The 19238-nt window shown below is 50.1% G+C and overlaps 1 protein-coding gene across 4 annotated transcripts in view; it reads right to left on the bottom strand.

The window, feature by feature from the left end:
- SDK2 (sidekick cell adhesion molecule 2) overlaps positions 1-19238 on the bottom strand; it is a 577803-nt gene that overhangs the window by 154755 nt on the left and 403810 nt on the right. For all 4 annotated transcript variants that reach the window (XM_029599248.1, XM_029599249.1, XM_029599250.1 and 1 more), the window contains exon 4: positions 17620-17767. In XM_029599248.1, coding sequence (XP_029455108.1) covers positions 17620-17767 — 148 coding nt within the window. The remainder of the gene's footprint in view (positions 1-17619; positions 17768-19238) is intronic.

Here is a 19238-nt window from a genome sequence, read left to right as displayed (position 1 = left end):
TCCCTATTATTCAGCTCATCACATGAAATGCACTTTTTATTTCCATATCTAAGTAAATAGAACTCCCTATTTTTCCCTATCCTGTATCTCTTTCTTGGGATGTCTGTGTTCTCTTCCTCCTTCCTTTATATGTGTTCACACACAGACATGAGTCTTCCTTGATGGTGATATTTTTTGAAAGGAACAACTGTTATCACAACAAAGGAAACTTCCTACTGTTATCACAACAAAGATTTGATAGATCCTTACCTTAAATAAAGTCCCACTATTGAGACAATGGACAGGCATTAACCCAACTACTACTGTTTGTCCGCAGGCAGTCACCATGCAGGAGAATTCTTAGGGCCCAATATTCAGCACCACTTAGTCAGACTTAGAGAGGGGCTAAGGGCACTTTGAATATCTGGTTGTAGTCAGCAGTTTCCACTTAGCCAGTTCAGCATTATCCAGCTTAGTTACCCAGATAAGTATAGGACTGCTATTCGGCTGTCCTAAAGTTAGCCAGATAAACTTACCTGTTAATTTCCTTTCCTTTAGTCCTAACAGATCAGTCCAGACAAGTGGGTTATATCCCCCGCCAGCAGATGGAGACAAAGAAAAAAAAGCTTAAAGCTGTTTTCATTCCCCCTTTAAAGGTCTGGTGCTGCCTCCAGGTCTTCAGTATCCTATGTCAAAGCTAAGTCAACTGAAGGCAATTATTTGTTTTGGTTTCAAAATCACCACCACAACCAAAACCTGATACAGTCAAGAAACTTCACTCCATGGTTATTAACTCAGGAAATATTTAATCCCTACACTAAAGTCATGATTAGGCCAACTAACTTCAGAGTGGGCGACAGTGTACTTGCTGCTAGCTTCCTGAACTTGTTATACTGAAAGCCCTTGATCGTTGTGGCTTCCCTGGGTGGGTCCTAAACTGGTCTGGCAGGACTCAATAAAAGAATATTTACAGCTAATTTTAAATTTCACCTTCCTTATTGTCCATGCCAGACCAGTCCAGACAATTGAGATGTACTAAAGCTCCATCCAGACCAGGCAGGAGGAAGTCATAATGCCTTTCAAGACTCCTGTGTCCAAGTGTAGCCTTTCCCAGTCTGAACATCCACAATGAGGTCCTTACAGCACAGATGCAATGGAGGCAAGAGCACTGCCTGGAAAGACAGGTTCTGATTTTGCCTACAAGGAGTCCTGCACCCTTGTCGAGTGGACTTGACAACCCTCTGGGACCTTCCGACTATTGCTGGAGCAGACTGACATGCTCATCTACTTGATTCCTCCTGAAATCAAAGCCTTAGAAATCACTGTGCTTTAATAGGTCACATAAAATACCTAAGCAAAGAAAACTTGGTCACCTACAAACATCTCAAAGGTGACCTACAATGGACTTGAGAATGGGTGTCCTTGTCCTGGCTTACATTGCCTGATTTTCTCACCATCATAAGTGAGAAAAGCCTGATTCTGTCAGAAATAGAACTCTATCCTTAAGATAGTATATTGTGCTCAGAGATACCCTTTCCTTTAAAATGATCAAAGGCCACCAAGAAGAGACTTCAACAAAACTCAAAGAGACACCCTATAAGGTTTGAGCGGAAGGGAGGCCAGATCCCTTGAAAATTAAATTCAGGTTCCAAGTTAAGTAGACCTTTCACAGTGGAAGACTTGAGTTCTTGACTCACTAGAAGAAAGTATCCAATCCCAGAGAGTAGCGAAAGAGCTTCCATGACTGTGTCCCTTACAGCAAGTCAGAACCGGTTTCTGCCCTCTGTGAGATATGCAAATTATGTCTTCATTCCAATTTCCTCTGGCGGAAGAACAAGATTGAAAGAATGGATCCCTCAAAGGGAAATACTGAGGCCAATTTTCAAAGGGTTTAAGTTCCTAACGTTTGGAGATAAGCTCCTAAATTGACCCTTTTGCTAATTTACTAGGAGTAAGTGCCTAAATTTTGGCTTCTGGTTTCACTATGGCTCCTAAATTTAAGGTTCTAAAAAGTGTGTGGTTACAGGGACGGAGTTTAACACTGATTTTCAGAACTAGGTACCTAATTTAGATCTCTAAATCTAAGCAAATGAATTCAGACACCTAAATTTATGTAAACTGAAGATCCTAAATTTGGTTGAAAATAATCACCTACATTTATCAATCTCATTGTCTCCTCTCTAAACTGAACTCATCATAGAGGCTCCAAATTCTAATTCAGATCTGCTTTCATGCCACTGAAGGCTGTAACCCCTGACATTAATTATCCTTACTATTTAGCCTGGTTCTCTCAACAGTCAAGGTTATAAACCCTAGCAGATCTCTTCCATTCTCTTTTACAACCTAGAAGAATCCTCTGTTGGGGGAAAGGCAGAAAGTCACTCATGGTTGTATTTTCAAAGCTCAGTCTAGAGAATGTCCAGGCTCCTGGCAGGAATACAAGCAGAAGATTGGATGCTGGTCATGGCTCTACAAGGATATCCAAATCCCTGGGCTCCTGTTTTCCTTTTTTGGCTGAAGAACGTGGTCATTGCTGGGCTGCTTTGAAATCCACTTGCATTGGTGCTCCACCTGACCACTAATATGGCAAAAGCCACTTCTGCCAGCCTCAAGAGTGTCAGCTCAAAACATTTGTCTGCATCATGATGGTATTGGCCATGTGAGCTACTGCTAATACTGTAGGGGAACACCAAATCAGACCAAATCTGATTCACTTAACAGGATGCCCGATGTCTGTTAGATTCCCTCAGCTTTTTCAGCTAATGGCATTACATTCATTGACTGCCACCACCCAGGCAGCCTTCTCCTGAGCTAGAGGCCAGGATTTCTGGAATTCTAGGCAGCTCTTGCCTTCCCCCTAGACTTGGACCCATTGGTTCTCCACTAGGACTCCTACCCCACTTCAGCTGCTTTGGATGATAATTTCCCTCCTAACCTTAACCTATAAAGCTCATGTCTACAGTGCGAAATAATCAAGAAGGAGACTGCAAATCCATTCCCTGCAGAAAACAACTATGATAAGCCATCTGCTCAGGTTTCTTCTAATCTCTCGATGTTGCAAACGCGGCGGTGCAGTCGCTTGCTCAGAGAGATGTGAGCCCTTGGGCTACTGTGCAGCTCAGGGAGGAGTGAGAGCCTGTTCGCGGGATGGGCTCCGTGAGCAGGATCATAACATCCGAGAGAGGGAAAATAGCCTTGTAACACTGGACTACTAGATATCACCATGAAAAGAGTGCAATGCATGCAAGTCTGCATCCAAGGTACAACCTTCAGGTCTTTTGCCCTAGAGCCTAGAACCTGCAGAACAGGCCATGCTCAGGATGGACATGGAAATGGGAGATCTGGGCACCAGGAGTAAGGCCTTTCTTCTTTTGCAAAGCCATAAGACTACTTTCTTTTTCGGATACGAGAGGGCTTCCCTCTATGCCAGAGACTGGGAAGGACTGATTGCTGTTCAGGATAATCATCAGTCATCTTAGGAGTTCCAGATCTGCATAACCTTGGCTGCAGCCAAATGTCTTTCCTGCTCTGATCTGGCCTGAATAGTCAGATGTTTGACTAAAGGGGGAACCAGAATCCTTCCCTGCATAAGGAGGCCTTGACTACCCCTTGACCAGCAGGTTCCTGGGGTCATGGCTAGCACAAGGGGACAGCAATGGATCCAGGATAATGCATGTGAAAAATATCTGGTAGTAATGCCTGGAGAAGACAGGGGGGTATGCCCCTGTGTATCCATGTGGGGTACCGCCTAAGAAGAGGTCTGCCATTTTGAATGGGGCCCCGAAGAAAAGGAGAACTCAAAGCCCTTTCTGGGAGACCTAAAATAAATAGTACTATGCCCCTAACCTCTTTTCAAGGGAGACAGGGCCCCAAAACATGTGGCTGATCGAACCAGCCTAATACCATCACTCCCAAAGCCTACACTGAGGGCAACAAGGAAGTCCCTCTGAGTGGTGGCAGACCACTCAGAGCAGAAGACTCCAAGACTCACTATGAGGGAATACACCAAGTACAAAGCAGCTGAAGCCATTGATCTGGAACACCTTCCCTGAGGAAAGGAGAGAGCTGCTTACACAGATTTCTTGTAGCCTCTGAAATGGCCCCAACCAGAACTGGTAAGCCCCCTTAACTAGACTCTGAACTTTGATTCCTAAAAGTCCAGGACTACTCCAAAGGATAGTTAATTTCTTAGAGAGAATAAAACTGTAGAAAAAGGTCAAGATTGCAGCTTCCCTTATGGGGAAGCTCCTGAGAAGCCAGGTTGCAATCACTGTGGCCCCATCTTGAACTTGCCTGGGCCAGGCCACATAGGGGATATGACCGAAGGAGCTCCTAGCATCACTTGGACTGTCCCAGCCAGTGGCGTGCTCTAGCACCCCAAATGTTGCCAAAGTTCATCTAAAGTCCTTCTAACTCGGGACACAGATGAGGGCTAGGAAGGGCTTGAGGAGAAAATCAAAGGCACTGCCTAAGCAGGACTACCCTGGGAATTTTTTTTTTTTTTTTTTAACAAGCTACAGCCTCACAGGACTAATTTAGCCTTGAAAGACCCTCTGGAACACTTCATTTGTGTAGAGGGAAGACAGCAGTCTCTGCAAGCTGTTCCTTCCAATGTTTAGCCACCAGAGAGTGCAAGAGAGAGGAGCTCCAACATGCATGTGAGGTGGCCCGCTGAAATAATAACTAAGTAGAGAACTGGAGCTGCACAGGCTCTGCTGCGCCTGAGGGAAAATGAGAGTTCTCACGGAACTTCTCTGTTCAACTGACAGAGGGATGAGGGGGGTAAAGAGCCTGGCATGCTTAATTTATTGTTTATTTTTGGCACAAAATTAGCAATAAAACGTCTGCTGATCCGACCCAAATGGGAGTGCTGATAAGGCCCTCTTTTATATGCACCACAGTACTGCCTTCTAGCATATGGGCCGGGGGTTGATCTGGGGAACCCTGCCAGTTTTGCTGTTAGCTGGGTGCTGACCTGCCACGGTTCACAACCCTCCTGCCAGATGCATGCCTACTCACAAGCCAGGCAGAATGCGCCAGTTGAGCCACCGTGACTTACCTACGGCACTGTGTCTCCCTCTTTTTTACAGCCATACAGGAAGCAAGCAAAGGAAGGAAGAGGGATCACCTCTGACCCCTGACCCAGTTCAAATCCAGCACAGCACCGTAAGAGACTGGGAGACAGTCCAGGAAAAAGGCTGTGCTGCCACCTTTTTTTTTTTTTTTTAAATACATTTTACTGCCTCCCTGTTGCACTCCCAGAGTAAAGGGACAGAATGCTGTCAATAGTTCCTGCTGCAAGACCAACAAAGAGAACAGTCACCCAGGACTACCGGGTGCTTGACTCATTGGTGTGGAAACTCAGACCCCAAATAGTCGGCTCCCAAGGGGAAAGAGAGAATGAGTTCCACCAGGACCAAAACCCAAAACCAAAACCCAAGACTCTGCCTACACTCCATCGGGAACCTGGGCCTAAAGCCATCCCAGGAGTAGCATACTCATAATTGCAGCACCAGTCCACACATCTGCAACACCTGCTGAAGACAGAGAAATACTGAAGAGCTGAAGGCAGCACCAGACCACTACAGGGAAACTGAAGTCAGCTTTCAGCTTTTTTGTTCTCTGTCTCCATCTGCTGGCAGGGAGGACTTAACTCTCTTGTCTGACATGGTCTGGCATGGACAATAAGAAATATAAGATATCTAAGTATAAAAATTAGCCAGATAAAAGTTTATCTGGATAACTTGTGCTACAGGATGGCAGCTGAATATCAGCCCCTTAGTCTTTATTTTTCGAAACAGTCCTGGTTAAACAGAAAGGGAAATCTGGTGTTAAGAAGGTAAAGTTCTTTAGGAGGTTTCTGGTATTAAACCAAGAGATGGTGCTGGTGGTTTGGCCTGTTCCTTTGATTTTCAGTAGGGCTTCTAATCCTATTTTGGCTATGGCCCTACCACTTATATTTCCTCAGAGGGGTGGGGTGGCAGGGTGTTAACCCCACTCCCTTTCTTGTACAAGTTCTCAGTCTTGCCCAAAAGTCTAAGAATGGCCCAGCCTCAGCTCAGGGCTCAGACTTTAACCCAAAAGAAGCCGGGAAGCAATTCTGTTCCCTTGTCTGTCTCCAAAAGCACTTTGGTTAAAAGCAGTAAACAAATCAACAAACCTAGTTCAGACAGGCTAGTAACTCCTTGCCTAGGGCTTAATTTTTAGACAAATAGGAAGTGGAAATGTGGTGCGGGGGGGGGGGGGGGGGTTGAAGAGCAGGGTCATGGCCAGGTGTGACCTGTGACCTGTGTGAGGGGGTGGGGTCAAGAATTATCTTCCAAACACTTCCCACCTCCTCGCCCCATTGATCCTCCATCCCCAGCCCCCCACCAGTGTTCAACCTACAGCTGCCCTTTACCCACCAGAACTGACTACCTTGGCCCTACTCCACATCCTCGGGTCACACCGTTCTAGGTCATTCCACCAGAGATGAAGCCTTACGTGAAAGACACAAAAAGGAGTTGAATTAGCGCAAGTCGGAAACTTGTGAGCGGTAGCGCAGTAACCAGGGTTGAAGCCTTGACACCTGGCACTGCTGCGGTGTCTGCTGCAGGATCACACTCTGCCCTCCTGTTCCACGAAGATGAGGAGGTGGCGGCGGTGAAGGAAACAGAACAACAGGGGCAGAGTGACTGTTCTCTGCTCTGCCTGCTCACCCCTCCTCCCCCACTTCCCTGCAGGCTGCCCAGAGGGGAGAGGCCAGAACAGAACATTCCTGGTACTCTGTCCATTAACTCTGAAAAGAAGTGGAGGAACTGCGTCCCCCCACAGATTAAGCCATGCTCCTGTCTTGGGCTGAATAGGTGGAGGAGGTGTAGAGGTTTCCTGAGCAGCACGGAGGAAGCAAGTCGACTCTTTCTGTATTCCCCTTTCTCCAATAAGCAGAACCATTCCTGTGGAAAGTGTGTATCTGGATTTAAAACCTGTGAGATTGCAGCCATCTGGTCTACTTTCTTAATGTAGGTTTTAACAAGCAGGAATCCTGTAGGGCTCATTTAAAATGTTCACCTTAGAGAAGTGTTAGGAGGTAGACAGGTAGTCGCAGATTTTCTATAATAAACACCTTTACAAATGTCTCCACAATGTATATTCAAATTCTGCTTACTGCACTTTGTACCTTAGTATGAGGTGCCAGACTCTTATTTTCACTTCACAGTAGATACATAGTAAATGTCAGCAGAAAAAGATCCAAGTGGTCCATCCAATCTGCCCAGTAAGATTTTTTTGGGTAGTAACTGCCACTCCATGTATGGTACCCCAGTTATCATAGGTTACTCCTTTTCTTCACTTCCACCCTTTAGCAAGCAGAGATCCTCTGTGTCACGCCGGGGGTAGTGAGCCTTTCTGTCACTGTTAAGTCTGCACTGCCTATCTTGTGCGAGCATAAGATAGGCCTTAACTGGCGGCAACTGACACCCCGCAGGAGTAGGTCTTCTGCCTAGTCAACCACCTCCCCCCTTGAGTTGAGCCCTCAGGTTTTGGCCGCTGGCAGGACTTTTCTGGCATGATCCGAAGGTAGTGACAGAGGCTAGACAGCTGGCTGAGCTGAGTGAGGTCAGAGTCTTGTCCAAGGGCGAGACAAGAAACGCAGCAACAAGCACCAGGGCAGACAAGGACGTCAGAGAATGGAACAGGGAACCACAGGACTCACAAGGTGGACACCACGCCAGGAACAAGGCAGGAAGCAGGAACACCGAGAACAGACAAGAAAATGCTGGGCAAGTAGCATTGCTAAGAAAGCAGACCTATTGCGAAGGCACGGGGTACTGGGTAGTAGTTCTAAGTCGCACTTTATACGAGGCAGGATGTGATGTCATCTGAGCGTGTCACAGGAAGTCCTGCCAGTAGGACCCATTAAAGGGCTGAAGAGCTGTAGGAAATTCAGCCATATTCCTTGGATGCAGCATGATGCTGGAGGTGTGTAATGTTTTCGTGGCTCACGGGTAGGCCAAGCCTTGTCTTCATGGCAGGATGCCGCCGACCTGTTGACCCCATTTTCTGGCAGCAAGACACTATCACCGCTGTTCAGCTGAACCTGGCCCTTCTTAAAGGATCTGCAGCAGGACATCATTCTGGCTGCCCTATAAAAAGGTTCTTCCTATTCCCCCACTCTGTCTCAGCAACGGGCCGCCTACAGTCCCCGTGTAGTGTGAGTTGCTGCTTCGTTCCTGCCTTCCTGTTCTGACTCTCTCCAATTCAGCCTGCCTTGCTTCTCCAGTCCAGCCTGCCTCCTCGCTCCAGCCTAGCCTGCCTCCTCGCTTCTGCCCGGTCTCTTCCAGTCACCCTCTTCCATCCTGCTGTCTCAGTCCTTCTCTATTTCTCCTATGCCTTCCCTCAGACTGCTACTGGATTTGACCCATGCTTGAACTCTAACCGTTCGTGCCTGCTGCCTGCCACTGACCCTAGCCTGAATTTGGTCCACTCTCATCTGCCGCCTGCCACTGACCCTGATCTGGATTTGGTCTACTCTTGTCTGCCACCTGCATCAGATCCTAGCTTGGCCATGCATCTGTGCTCTCACCAATAAATAGAAGACTCTTGCCTAAGACCTGTTGGTCCCCGGAATCCGAGGGCTCAACCTAAGGGGAAAGAGGCTGATATAGGTGAAGCTTCCAACTAGTCTCTTCCCAGCCTTGGTCCGCCAGCTGTCAGTGAGGACCTACAGGGCCTTCCTGATAGGTTGAGCAAACCTCACCATAGCAACAAGAATCCATGAATCTGAAAAGGCACTTCAGAACAGAGGTGAGGGATGGTACACTCTGTGTTTCTCCCACGCCCTTCTGAATTCCATGATGACCATTCTTGTTTTGACTATCTTTTCTGGGAAAGCATTCCATGCATCCACCACCCCTTCCATGAAGAAATATTTCTTGATGCTGTTCCTGAGGCTACCCTATTACAGGTAAATTCTAAGAGTGTTGCTCGCGCAAAAATGGCCCCATACACGCGTATGTGGGCCATGTGAGAGCAACACAAATTTTAAGAAGCCGCAAAGTACTCGTGTACATACCCATGTGTGCATCAAGAACAAGGGGGTGTTATCCGCATAACTCTATTACTAGTCCTGATGAGGAACAAGTCTGGAGATCTCGACTTTTAGGGATTTCAGCACAGCAAGAGGGTTCAGAGTCAAGTGGGTGGCTTACAGAATGAAGAACCAGAAGGGTCTTCAAGACTGCTAAACTATCATGAGAGGAGAGAGAGAGAGAGAATATGACACTATATGTATCTACCTCTAAAATAGAGGCACTTTCAGCTCAGAGTGGGTTTGAATCTTAAGAACTTTATCCAAGCCTTTTTTTTAATCCAGTTACACTAACTAAGTGAAAAAGAATTTTCTCAGGTTTGTTTTATTTGAGCTACTTACTAACTTCATGCAGTGCCCCCTAGACTTTCTATTATCTGAGAGCGTAAATAACCGATTTACATTTAGCTATTCAAGTCCTTCATTCCCTCCCCCATGGCCAGGGAGCAAGGGTCTATAGTGCACCAACATAACACCACAACCCCCCCAATCTTACAGTGGTAGATATATATATATATATATAGTGTCATATTGTCTCTCCCTATTTCTCTCTTTCTTTTTCTCTCTCTCTCTCTCTCTTCCTCTCCTCATCCCCCTCCCCCTCCCCCATAAGGGAATGAAAAAACTGGTTTTCCACTTGTGTGAGCATTTGTGCGCAAAAGCCGTTAAAGCCCGGGTGGCAATACATGCAGGACATTTACTCAAGCCACCTCTTAAGATCACGTGCACACATACACGCGGCAGGAGCATTTTCTATGATTTGTTCGTCTGTGTGCGCACAATATAAAATCGCAGAGTATCTCTACAGGAAAATTAGTTTCTTACCTGATAATTTTCGTTCCTGTAGTACCAAGGATCAGTCCAGGACACCTGGGTTGTGACTCCGCACCAGTAGATGGAGACAGATTAAAACTTGTGGGCGGAGCCTTATATGCCCCTGTGCCAGTCACAGCCCCTCAGTCTTACATAATGTCAAAGTAGAAACGCCACTAGAACTAGCTAACAACTACCTTTAAGGAAACCGAACATAACGCAAACCCCTTCCGAAACTGGACTCCGCAACCAGCAGAGCGCAAACAAGCGACCAGGGTAGCTAAGAAAACACTGAGCGGACTCTCCGTTACTACTACGCAGTGCTGTGGGCGGGATCCTGGACTGATCCTTGGTACTACAGGAACGAAAATTATCAGGTAAGAAACTAATTTTCCTTTCCCTGTACGTACCAGGATCAGTCCAGGACACCTGGGATGTACCAGAGCTAAATTACCGAGGGTGGGAAGCAGAGAGTCCCGCTCGGAGTACCTACTCTCCAAAACCCCCGGAAACAGTAGCTGGAACCTCCAACCGGTAATGTCTAATGAAGGTATGGAACGACTTCCAGGTAGCCGCTCTGCAAACTCCGGAGGCGATACCTGCAAAGACTCCGCCCAAGACACCGCTTGGGACTGCGTCGAGCGAGCCCTGAGGAGGCCCCCCAGGAACCGGTTTTCCCCACACGAGGTATGCCAACCCAATGGTTTCTTTTAGCCAAACAGGCAATCGTCGTGTGGGATGCTGTGGCTCCCGTTCCTTGGACCCGAAAGGAAACAAATGATCTGCTATCCGAAAGGAAGTCGTGACCTCCAGGTAGCGTAGAAGGGATCTTCGCTCAGCAAGCCTCATGAAGTCGCTCGCTAGAGGATCAGAGGAGCTCCCGGCCGCAGAGCGGACAGCTCAACTGACTGATTCAAAAGAAAAAAGACCGTAGGTAGAGAGGAAGGGGTCGACCGCCAGGATACTCCCGAAGCGGAAATACGCAAAAAGGGACCCTACCGGAGAGAGCCTGCAACTCGGAGAAGTGCCGCACCGAGCCAAGCGCCACCAAGAATACAGTCTACAATGTGAAATCCTTAAGATTCATCCGCTTCAAGGGGCAAACGGTGCCGTGCACAAGGTGGAAAGAACCCAATTAAGATTCCAGGACGGGCAGGGGAAAAGCAATGGAGGACGGAAATGCTTAGCCCCCTTAGAAAACGGGAGACATCAGGACCCGCCAGCAACCAAGCGCCGCCACTTGGACCCGCAGGGAACTGCATGCCAAGCTTTTGGCCAGACCAGCCTGGAGAAAACCAGAAGATCAGATACCACACTCCGCTGCACGCACCATTCCTCAAAGACTACCGAGACCCGGACGTATGCCAAGAACGTAGGCTGCTTCCCGGACCTCAGCAGCATAGCCACCACCGCGTCAGAGTAACATGTCCCCTGTAGCTGAGGCCTCTCAAAATGCCATGCCGCGAGACAGAAGGGAACCGCGTCCGCCAACCAGACGGGGCCCTGACTGAGGAGCCCCGCGAACCCCTGGAGACGCATGGGACGCCCAGTAGCCGTCCCCGACCAACTGAATGAGGTCCGCGAACCACGGACGGCGAGGCCAATCCGGAGCCACCCTGATCACGTTGAATGGATGCAATTCTATGCGGCGCAGAATGTTGCCGAAACATTGGCCCCGGAGGAAAACGTACAGCCGGACATCCGTCGGCCAGGGAAGCACCAAAAACGTCGACTCCTCCTGCTCCCCTTTCTCGGAGCCAATTCGCCACTGGCCATCCAGTCCATGTGGGGATACCCCACGTCTTGCCGATGAGGCGAACCGCCCCGTCCGCCAGCTCCCAGTCCCCGGGAACTCGACGATGACAGCTGAGAAAAACTGCCTGGACGTCGTCGACCCCATGCGATGGGAGAGGCTGCGACGTTGTCGAGATTTAGTTCCGACCAAGCCAGCAAGAGCCGCGCCTCCTCTGCTACCTGTGGGCTTCTCGTCCCTCCTTGGCTATGGACGTGGGCTTCCCGTCCCTCCTTGGCGATCGATGTAGGCCACTGTGGATGCGTTGTCCGACAAAACACGGACCGCTCGTCCCCTCAGCAGAGGCAGGAACGAGTGCAGCGCCCAACGGACCGCTCTGGTCTCCCGTCGGTTGATAGCCCCTCGGGCTTGAGACGCTGACCATAGGCCTTGAACGGACTTACCTAGACAGATCGCTCCGTATCCGGAGAGACTTGCGTCCATGGTCACCACTGTCCAGTTGAGCACTAGGAGGGACACTCCAGAGGTCAGATGACTGGAATCGAGCCACTAGGCTGGATCTCGCCCGGCCTACAAGTGGAAGTGGACGGTAGAATTCCCCCGAAAACGGCTTCCAGCGGGATAGGAAGGACGACTGCAATGGCTGTAGATGAGTGAACGCCCAGGAGCCCAACGCGAGAGTGGAGGCCATAGTACCCAGGACCATCAGGTAATCGCCGACCCGTGGTAGGTGTAGCGACAGCAAACGCCTCACTTGAGACTGCAGTGTGCACCTTCGTTCCTGCGACAGGAACACGCAGCACCGTGTCGTCGAAGGTATTCCAAGGTCTGCGTGGGTACCACTTGACCCTTGTTGCAATTGACTACCCAGCCTAGAGACTGCAAGAGGTGTAGGCCCCTGGCCACCGCCAACCGACACTGATCCTCGGACTTCGCCCGAATCAACCAATCGTCCAGGTAAGGATGAACCAGAAAACCCTCCCGGCGTAGCTGCGCCGCCACCACGACCATCACCGTCATGAACGTATGAGGCGCCGTTGTGAACCCACACGGGAGAGCCCTGAATCGATAATGCCGCCCTAGGACGTCAGAACCGTAGGGATCGCTAAAAACGACAGTTGAATTCCTACGCGAAGGTACGCCTCTGTGAGATCTAGTGAGGCCAGGAATTCTCCTGTACGCACAGAGACGGTCACCGACCAAATAGTTTCCATTTTGAAGTCAGGCCCACACAGGCCTCCGTTCACCCCTTTTAAATCTAGGATAGGGCTTGAAGAGCCAACTTTCTTTGGAACAATGAAGTAATTGGAATAACGCCCTTTGCCGTGCTGACAGATCGGAACGGGGGAAATGGCTCCCAACTTTTCCAAGCGCCGGATGGTGTCTAGCACTGCTGCTTTCTTTGCGGGAGCCTTGCACGGCGAGACCAGGAACTTGACTGCTGGGAAACGACCAAAATCTAATGCGTAGCCGAGCTTTAACACGTTGAGGACCCACTGGCCCGACGTTATCCTGGTCCACTCCTCGACCAGCAAGGTCAACCGCGCCCCTACATTGGAAACGACGTACTGGGGCTGAGGTGAGGGATGGGCCGGCCGCGTAACAGTGTGAAGACTTGGGCTCCTCCCTATCTACCAAAGCGTGTATCCCGAAAAGACTGCTGCCATTGAGGGATCCGGGAGGAAGCTGACCAATAAGGACCGGTTGCTGCCATTGAGGGATCCGGGAGGAAGCTGACCTATAAGGACCGGTAGACCATTGAGGACGCGAAATCCTGGGTCCTCGGAAACGGCATGCCGAGAGGAGGGAGCGCGCCCTGAATCTGCCCCCAGGCAGCCGGTTTGGACGAACCATCTGCAGCCCAGTTGCGCAGCCACAGCAGGCAACGCGCAGATACAGCCGCCATTCTGGACCTAGCGGATGAACGCGGCAAACCGTGGAGAGCAACTGCCCCATACGCAATTGCTGCCTCCACCTATCTGCCTGTGATGCCTTTGCCGCCGACAGACCTGCGTTCACCTGAAAAACTTGGGCCCATTGCCCAGCGCAGACTCACTCGGATAGCGAAGTCGGGCAGCCCGCACACCCAGGGCAGACACTTCCAAAATCTTCTGGAGTTGCACTTCCAGTTTCCTATCCTGTAGATCCCGGAGAGCCGTGGCTCCCGTAACCGGAATGGTCGACCTCTGCGTCATCGCAGAGACTGCGACATCCCCCTGCGGCAGTCGAAGGAGTTCCAGCGCATCCTCGGGTAGCGGGTAAGCTTGTCCATGGCCATACTGACCTGCAAGCGTAACTCCGGCGTATCCCATTCACTGAACCGGATATCTGTCGAAGAAAGTTAAAAAGGAAATGCTACTGCTGGGCCCGCAAGACCTAAGAGCACCGGATCCATGTTTGCCTCTGGATGGGCCACCACTGGCGGAGCCTCTATTGCCAGTTCCTGAGAATTGCCGGAAGCAGCGGGGACAGTGCTTCCCTGCGAAAGAGCCGCACCACCTTGGGGTCCTCCCCCTCCACGGCTAGTGTCCCTTTGCCCGCGCTGGGCTGGACGGGACCATCCGCAGCCGCCTCCTCGGGCCCCATCAGGGGCCCGAGGAGGCGGCTGCGGATGGTCTTCATCGGCAGTTGACTCTGAGTCAACTGCCGATGAAGATTCCTTCTCAGACACCTGAAGTACGCCACGCGGCGGAAGCTTCCACCGCGAGGGCTCCCAAGAGCCCTCCGCAACACCCATAGTGTTCTTTTTCTTTGGAGCAGACCAGCGGGTGCCCCCCCCCCCCCCCCGCGACGCCCCTCCGGCTGCGCTTACTATGCTGATATTTAAACCCTGCGCAACAACAGATGAAAAAGGAACCCGAATCTGCAGAAAACATCCGCGGTAGCCACCGGATATCGAGGCCCCTCCGTGGGGGACCCCCCCCCGCCGGACCCCGCAGCGGAGAAAACGCGGGGGGCGGAGCTGTATCCCCTGCCGAGAACCGAGCAAATTCGCGGCTGTAATCTAAAATGGCCGCCGCACTCGCCCAGCGCGGGAAGAAAATCTTGGGCCTACCAGCCGCGCCCCCCCCCCCCGCGCGGCGGCGATCGCACGGTTCAGGGCCGGGCCCCCCGAGGCGATCCGGACACTCCTTCTTTCGTGGGCAAGCCGAGCCGCAGGCATGCCGGCAATCGCGGCGAAAAATGGGCGGGAAACGCAGCGAAATTTCAAAGAAATTAAAAATTCAAAACCGGCGACCTCCCTTCTGCTACCGGCGCCCCCCCCCCCCTAAAAACGGAGCGGAGATTGAGACGCGAGTAAACGGAGAGCCGGCACAACGAAAACAAAAAAAAAAAACCCTTTTTTTTTTTTTTACACAGTTTGCAGCTGTCCTTGGTTCTGGAGCCCTTGTCCTGCAGGGGTGAGTGAACCGGGCTCCCCGGTGTCACCCCTGACGCTGCTACTAGGTAAGCCGGGTCCTCGACCCTAGCAGCGGCCTCAACCAGGGGGGGGTAGTCCCCTCAGGACCTCTCAACCCCCCTGGGAGGCAGGGCGGACAGCTATAATCACTAAAAGAAAACACCTACTTGGAGAAGCTCACCGAAGCTTACCTCAAAAACACCAAGTTACCTAAAAAATAACCGAACCTGACCGACTAACAGAATCATGCCAGGCAGGGGCTGTGACAGCACCTGCACCATCTACTGGAGACAGAGTAAGACTGAGGGGCTGTGACTGGCACAGGGGCATATAAGGCTCCGCCCACAAGTTTTAATCTGTCTCCATCTACTGGTGCGGAGTCACAACCCAGGTGTCCTGGACTGATCCTGGTACGTACAGGGAAGTGCGTTTATGTGCGCGTGCGCATTCTTTTTAAAATTAGCCAGCTGGAGTTTATATCATGACCCTCTAATTCTACAGCTTATTTTCCATTGGAAAAGGTTTGATTCTTGTGCATCATTTAATACCTTTAAGATATTTAAAAGTCTGTATCATATCTCCCCTGTCATTCCTCTACTCCAGGTTAGACGTATCATCTCATATGGCTTTCGATGCAGCTCCCACACCATTTCGGTTGCCTTTCTTCAGACCGCGTCCATCCTGTCTCCATCCTTTTTTGCCATACGGTCCCCAGAACTGAACCCACTACTCCAAGTGAGACCTCACAGTGACCTGCACTGGGGCATTTGCCACCTCCCTTTCCCTGCTGATTATGCCTCACCCTGTGCAACCCAGTATCCCTCTGACCTTTGCCACCACCTTGTCACATTGCTTCACATCATCAGATGCCATCACCAGAGGCCTCTTTCACAGTCCGTGCACATCAGTCTTTCACCCCCTTCCATACAGCCTTTGGATTTCTGCACCCCAAATGCGCTTCTTGGCATTGCATGACAAGGCAAGTCAGAGAAGGAGGACAAGGGAGAATCAGGAAGGAGAAGGTTGGGGAAAGTCTGGAGGAGAGGGTGCGAGGAGGACAAGGATGAGGAAGGGGGTGAGGGAGAATCAGGACAGAGAGGGTGGGGAGAGTCGGGGGGGGGGGGGGGACAGGACGACAAGGGAGAATTAGGAGGGAAAGTCAGGAAGAGCAGGTGAGGGAGAGTCAGGAGGAGGGGTGAGAGAGAATCAAAAGGGAGAATCAGGAAGACAAGCACAGAGAGAATCTTCCATAGGTGCTATTTACAATCTAATGATGATGTGCACAGTCCTGAGAAACAGATCCTGGGAGAGAACCCCATAAATCCCCCCTTCTCCAGCGATGCCTGCCCTGGGCATGCTGACATGTTCTCTCCTCACACTCTGCACTGCTTTATATTTAGCAGCCTAGCCTTGTACACCTGCAGCAAGCTGATAATTTAATTAGGAAGGAACCAAACACATAAGGACAATGCTAAAATAGCTTGCGTGCCGCTGCCTTTGTCTCAGTGTCAGGCTGTACACAGGCGGTGGTTTGATAAGGTGCCCTAATCTCTACTTTGGGCATATGAGGAAAAAAACATACCTTGAAGCTATCTCTGTGAGCCGCGGGCAGCTCAGTCCCTCGGACTGGGCTCGTTTGATATGTATCTTTCTAGCACAGACACGGCTGAATTTGCTTTTTTCTGGAGAGCCTTTGGAACTCCTCCAGGTTCTGTAATCACTGAGATAAGGCCGCTGCATCTCCTGCTGCTCAGATATCAGCGCGGCGTGCCTGCCAAGCCGGCATTGCTCAGCTACAGACCAGCTGCACCCGTTTTTCTGGACGACTGGATGCAGTCCTGGTTGGACCCTCCATTGCGCTGAAAGACCTGCGGCTCTGGTTTCCCTGAGAAGAGCAGGCACGCCGCTCCGGGCACGCAGTGAGGCACATCCAGGACTGGAGCAGGCCAGGTCACTCAAGTTGTCAATAATGATTTATGGGAATAGAAGGAGGTGGTGGTGGTGTTGGGGTAGGGGTTGGAGGGATTGGAAGACGGCCTCTTTCCATTCGGAGTTGCCCAACAAAATAAATGTACACACACACACACATATATACATACTATACATATGACTGTAAATAACTATTTAAGTAGAATTAAAGTGCTATGTATGACTTTATATTAGAAAAATTAATTTAAAAATGCAAGTTTTTCTCTCATGTATTGTACATTTTGTGCAGCCACCCTGCCTCTGCTGCTTATAGAGGTTAATTTGAATTTTAAAAGCAGATTTATACACACAATTCTGCTTTGAAAATTTGTGTCTACATATGTACAGGAGATGGCACCTGCTCCCGAGAGGTACAAATTTCTGCATGCACATTTACGTGACTACTTCCCAAAACTGAAAGTAAGCACATAAAACCTTTCCCCATCTCAACTCCACCATCTGGAATGCCTACCGTGAGTGTGGGGCAAAGAGCACACATTTTCGACTTAACTTTCCCCCGCACAACATCATTTTCAAAAGCCGATTTTCACGCATCAACCAGGGCTCATGCGTGCAAATCCTTTTGAAACTCACTCCCATGTTGTGCCCCTCAGACTTTCCACAGCGGGATTTACATACATGCGGTTACTGGGTGGGATCTTCCGTCCATCCCGGAACCAGGTGACCTGCGGCTGCGGGAAGCTGTCTATGTTGGGGGCTGGGATGACAGCGGCCTCGCCGTGAGAAACGCTTTGCTGCTTTTCCCGCTCTTCAAAGCTTCCCATATCTGAAAGAGCAAGACAAAAAAAAAAATAGCTCAGAGGCCCAGTGATACCCTGGTGGCTTAGCACAATGAGCTCCAAACCGCTGCATTGCCCTGTTCCAGCCCTCAAGGACCACCAGCAGCCCTGGGGCTCAAGGGAGTGAAGGCAAGCATCGTAAGCTGGCTCCGGGACCAAATGTGTTCAGATCTAGCTGATAAATCTTCAAGGCGGATCTCACGAAAACCAGACCACTTTGTGATCCTTGAGGACAAGAGCGGATTACCCAGCTCCAGCAAGAAATGTAATCACAAGGGATCTGCATCGCTTGCTTCCTTTCCTCTAAGGAACAGCTGAGGAAATCGGCATCTTTTTAATGTCTATGCCGCTGCTGCCATCATGTACCATTTCAAAAAGAAACTTCTGCAAAGAACAAATTGTTACAACACCACGGCACCAAGTGCCGCAAAGCAAAAAGGAACAAAGGGGCCCACAGCTGATGACCTCAGATCGTCTGCATCCAAGAAACCAAACTATGATGTCATCGGCTATGTAATACTTTGATGGTATGATGCAATACTCTGCTTTTCTCTCTTCCATTTTCCCTCTCTCCTTGTTCTCTTGGTCTTGATTTTGTCTCTCTCCCTCTGATGCAGACCCTAACCACACAGTAAGGGTTGCAGGAAAACCTGTGCCTGGTTCTGGAATAACCTAACTCTGACCCTCTGAGACTTGCCAGCCACAGGTTCCTGCAGATTCCAAGAAAGAAAACAAAACAACAGAACAAACAATAACTATTTATTGACTTGTCTTAATTGCTGTAATTAAAAACAGGGAAAGAATCTTTTTCTTCTAACGACTTTGCCATTATCATTAGTTGTTAGCACAGCTGCCTTATTAATTTCTCATTAGTGTCTTGGTGGACTAACGCGGCAACAACAGTGCTTTATTCATTAAGAGTTTTTCATCTGCCATTGGTCTGTCGGACCAGGTGTTGTCTCCCCAGAGACAGTCCCTGCCTCGCCAGGCGAGAGATGGGCGCCAGGATCCCCGGAACTTGGGGAGAGTGCCGGGTGCTGCGCTCGTGACGGTGAGACGGTGATGGCGGAGGAAGTGACCCTCGCAGGCCTTGAGGGAGCTCGCCTCCTCTCTCTCTTGTCTTCGCACAGCACAGACTCTCGCTAGCTCTGCTTTCTCTGGTTGCAGATGTTTTCCTTCCGGATCTTCTTGCAAGCTAGCTGGCAGTGGAAGACGATGAAGCCGGACGAAAGGACAAGGGAAAGCCTGCTGCAGAGTTCCTCCGGCTGCAGCCCAGCTGTCCAGTGAGTGATCATCCAGCGATTATATCACCACGGCTACTATTGCTTATCAGTTCTATAGCACTACCAGACATATGTAGCGCTGTACACAAACCCAGGAGAGAAAGAGTAGCTGCTATATGGAGCGTATAATCGAGGCAAGACACAGACAAGAGTTACAATGAATGCTGTAGGGTAT

Source organism: Rhinatrema bivittatum, chromosome 4 (genome assembly GCF_901001135.1).
Source record: "Rhinatrema bivittatum chromosome 4, aRhiBiv1.1, whole genome shotgun sequence".
Taxonomy (NCBI): domain Eukaryota; kingdom Metazoa; phylum Chordata; class Amphibia; order Gymnophiona; family Rhinatrematidae; genus Rhinatrema; species Rhinatrema bivittatum.
Note: the sequence above shows the minus strand (reverse complement) of the source record. Positions and strands in the feature narration are given on the sequence as shown.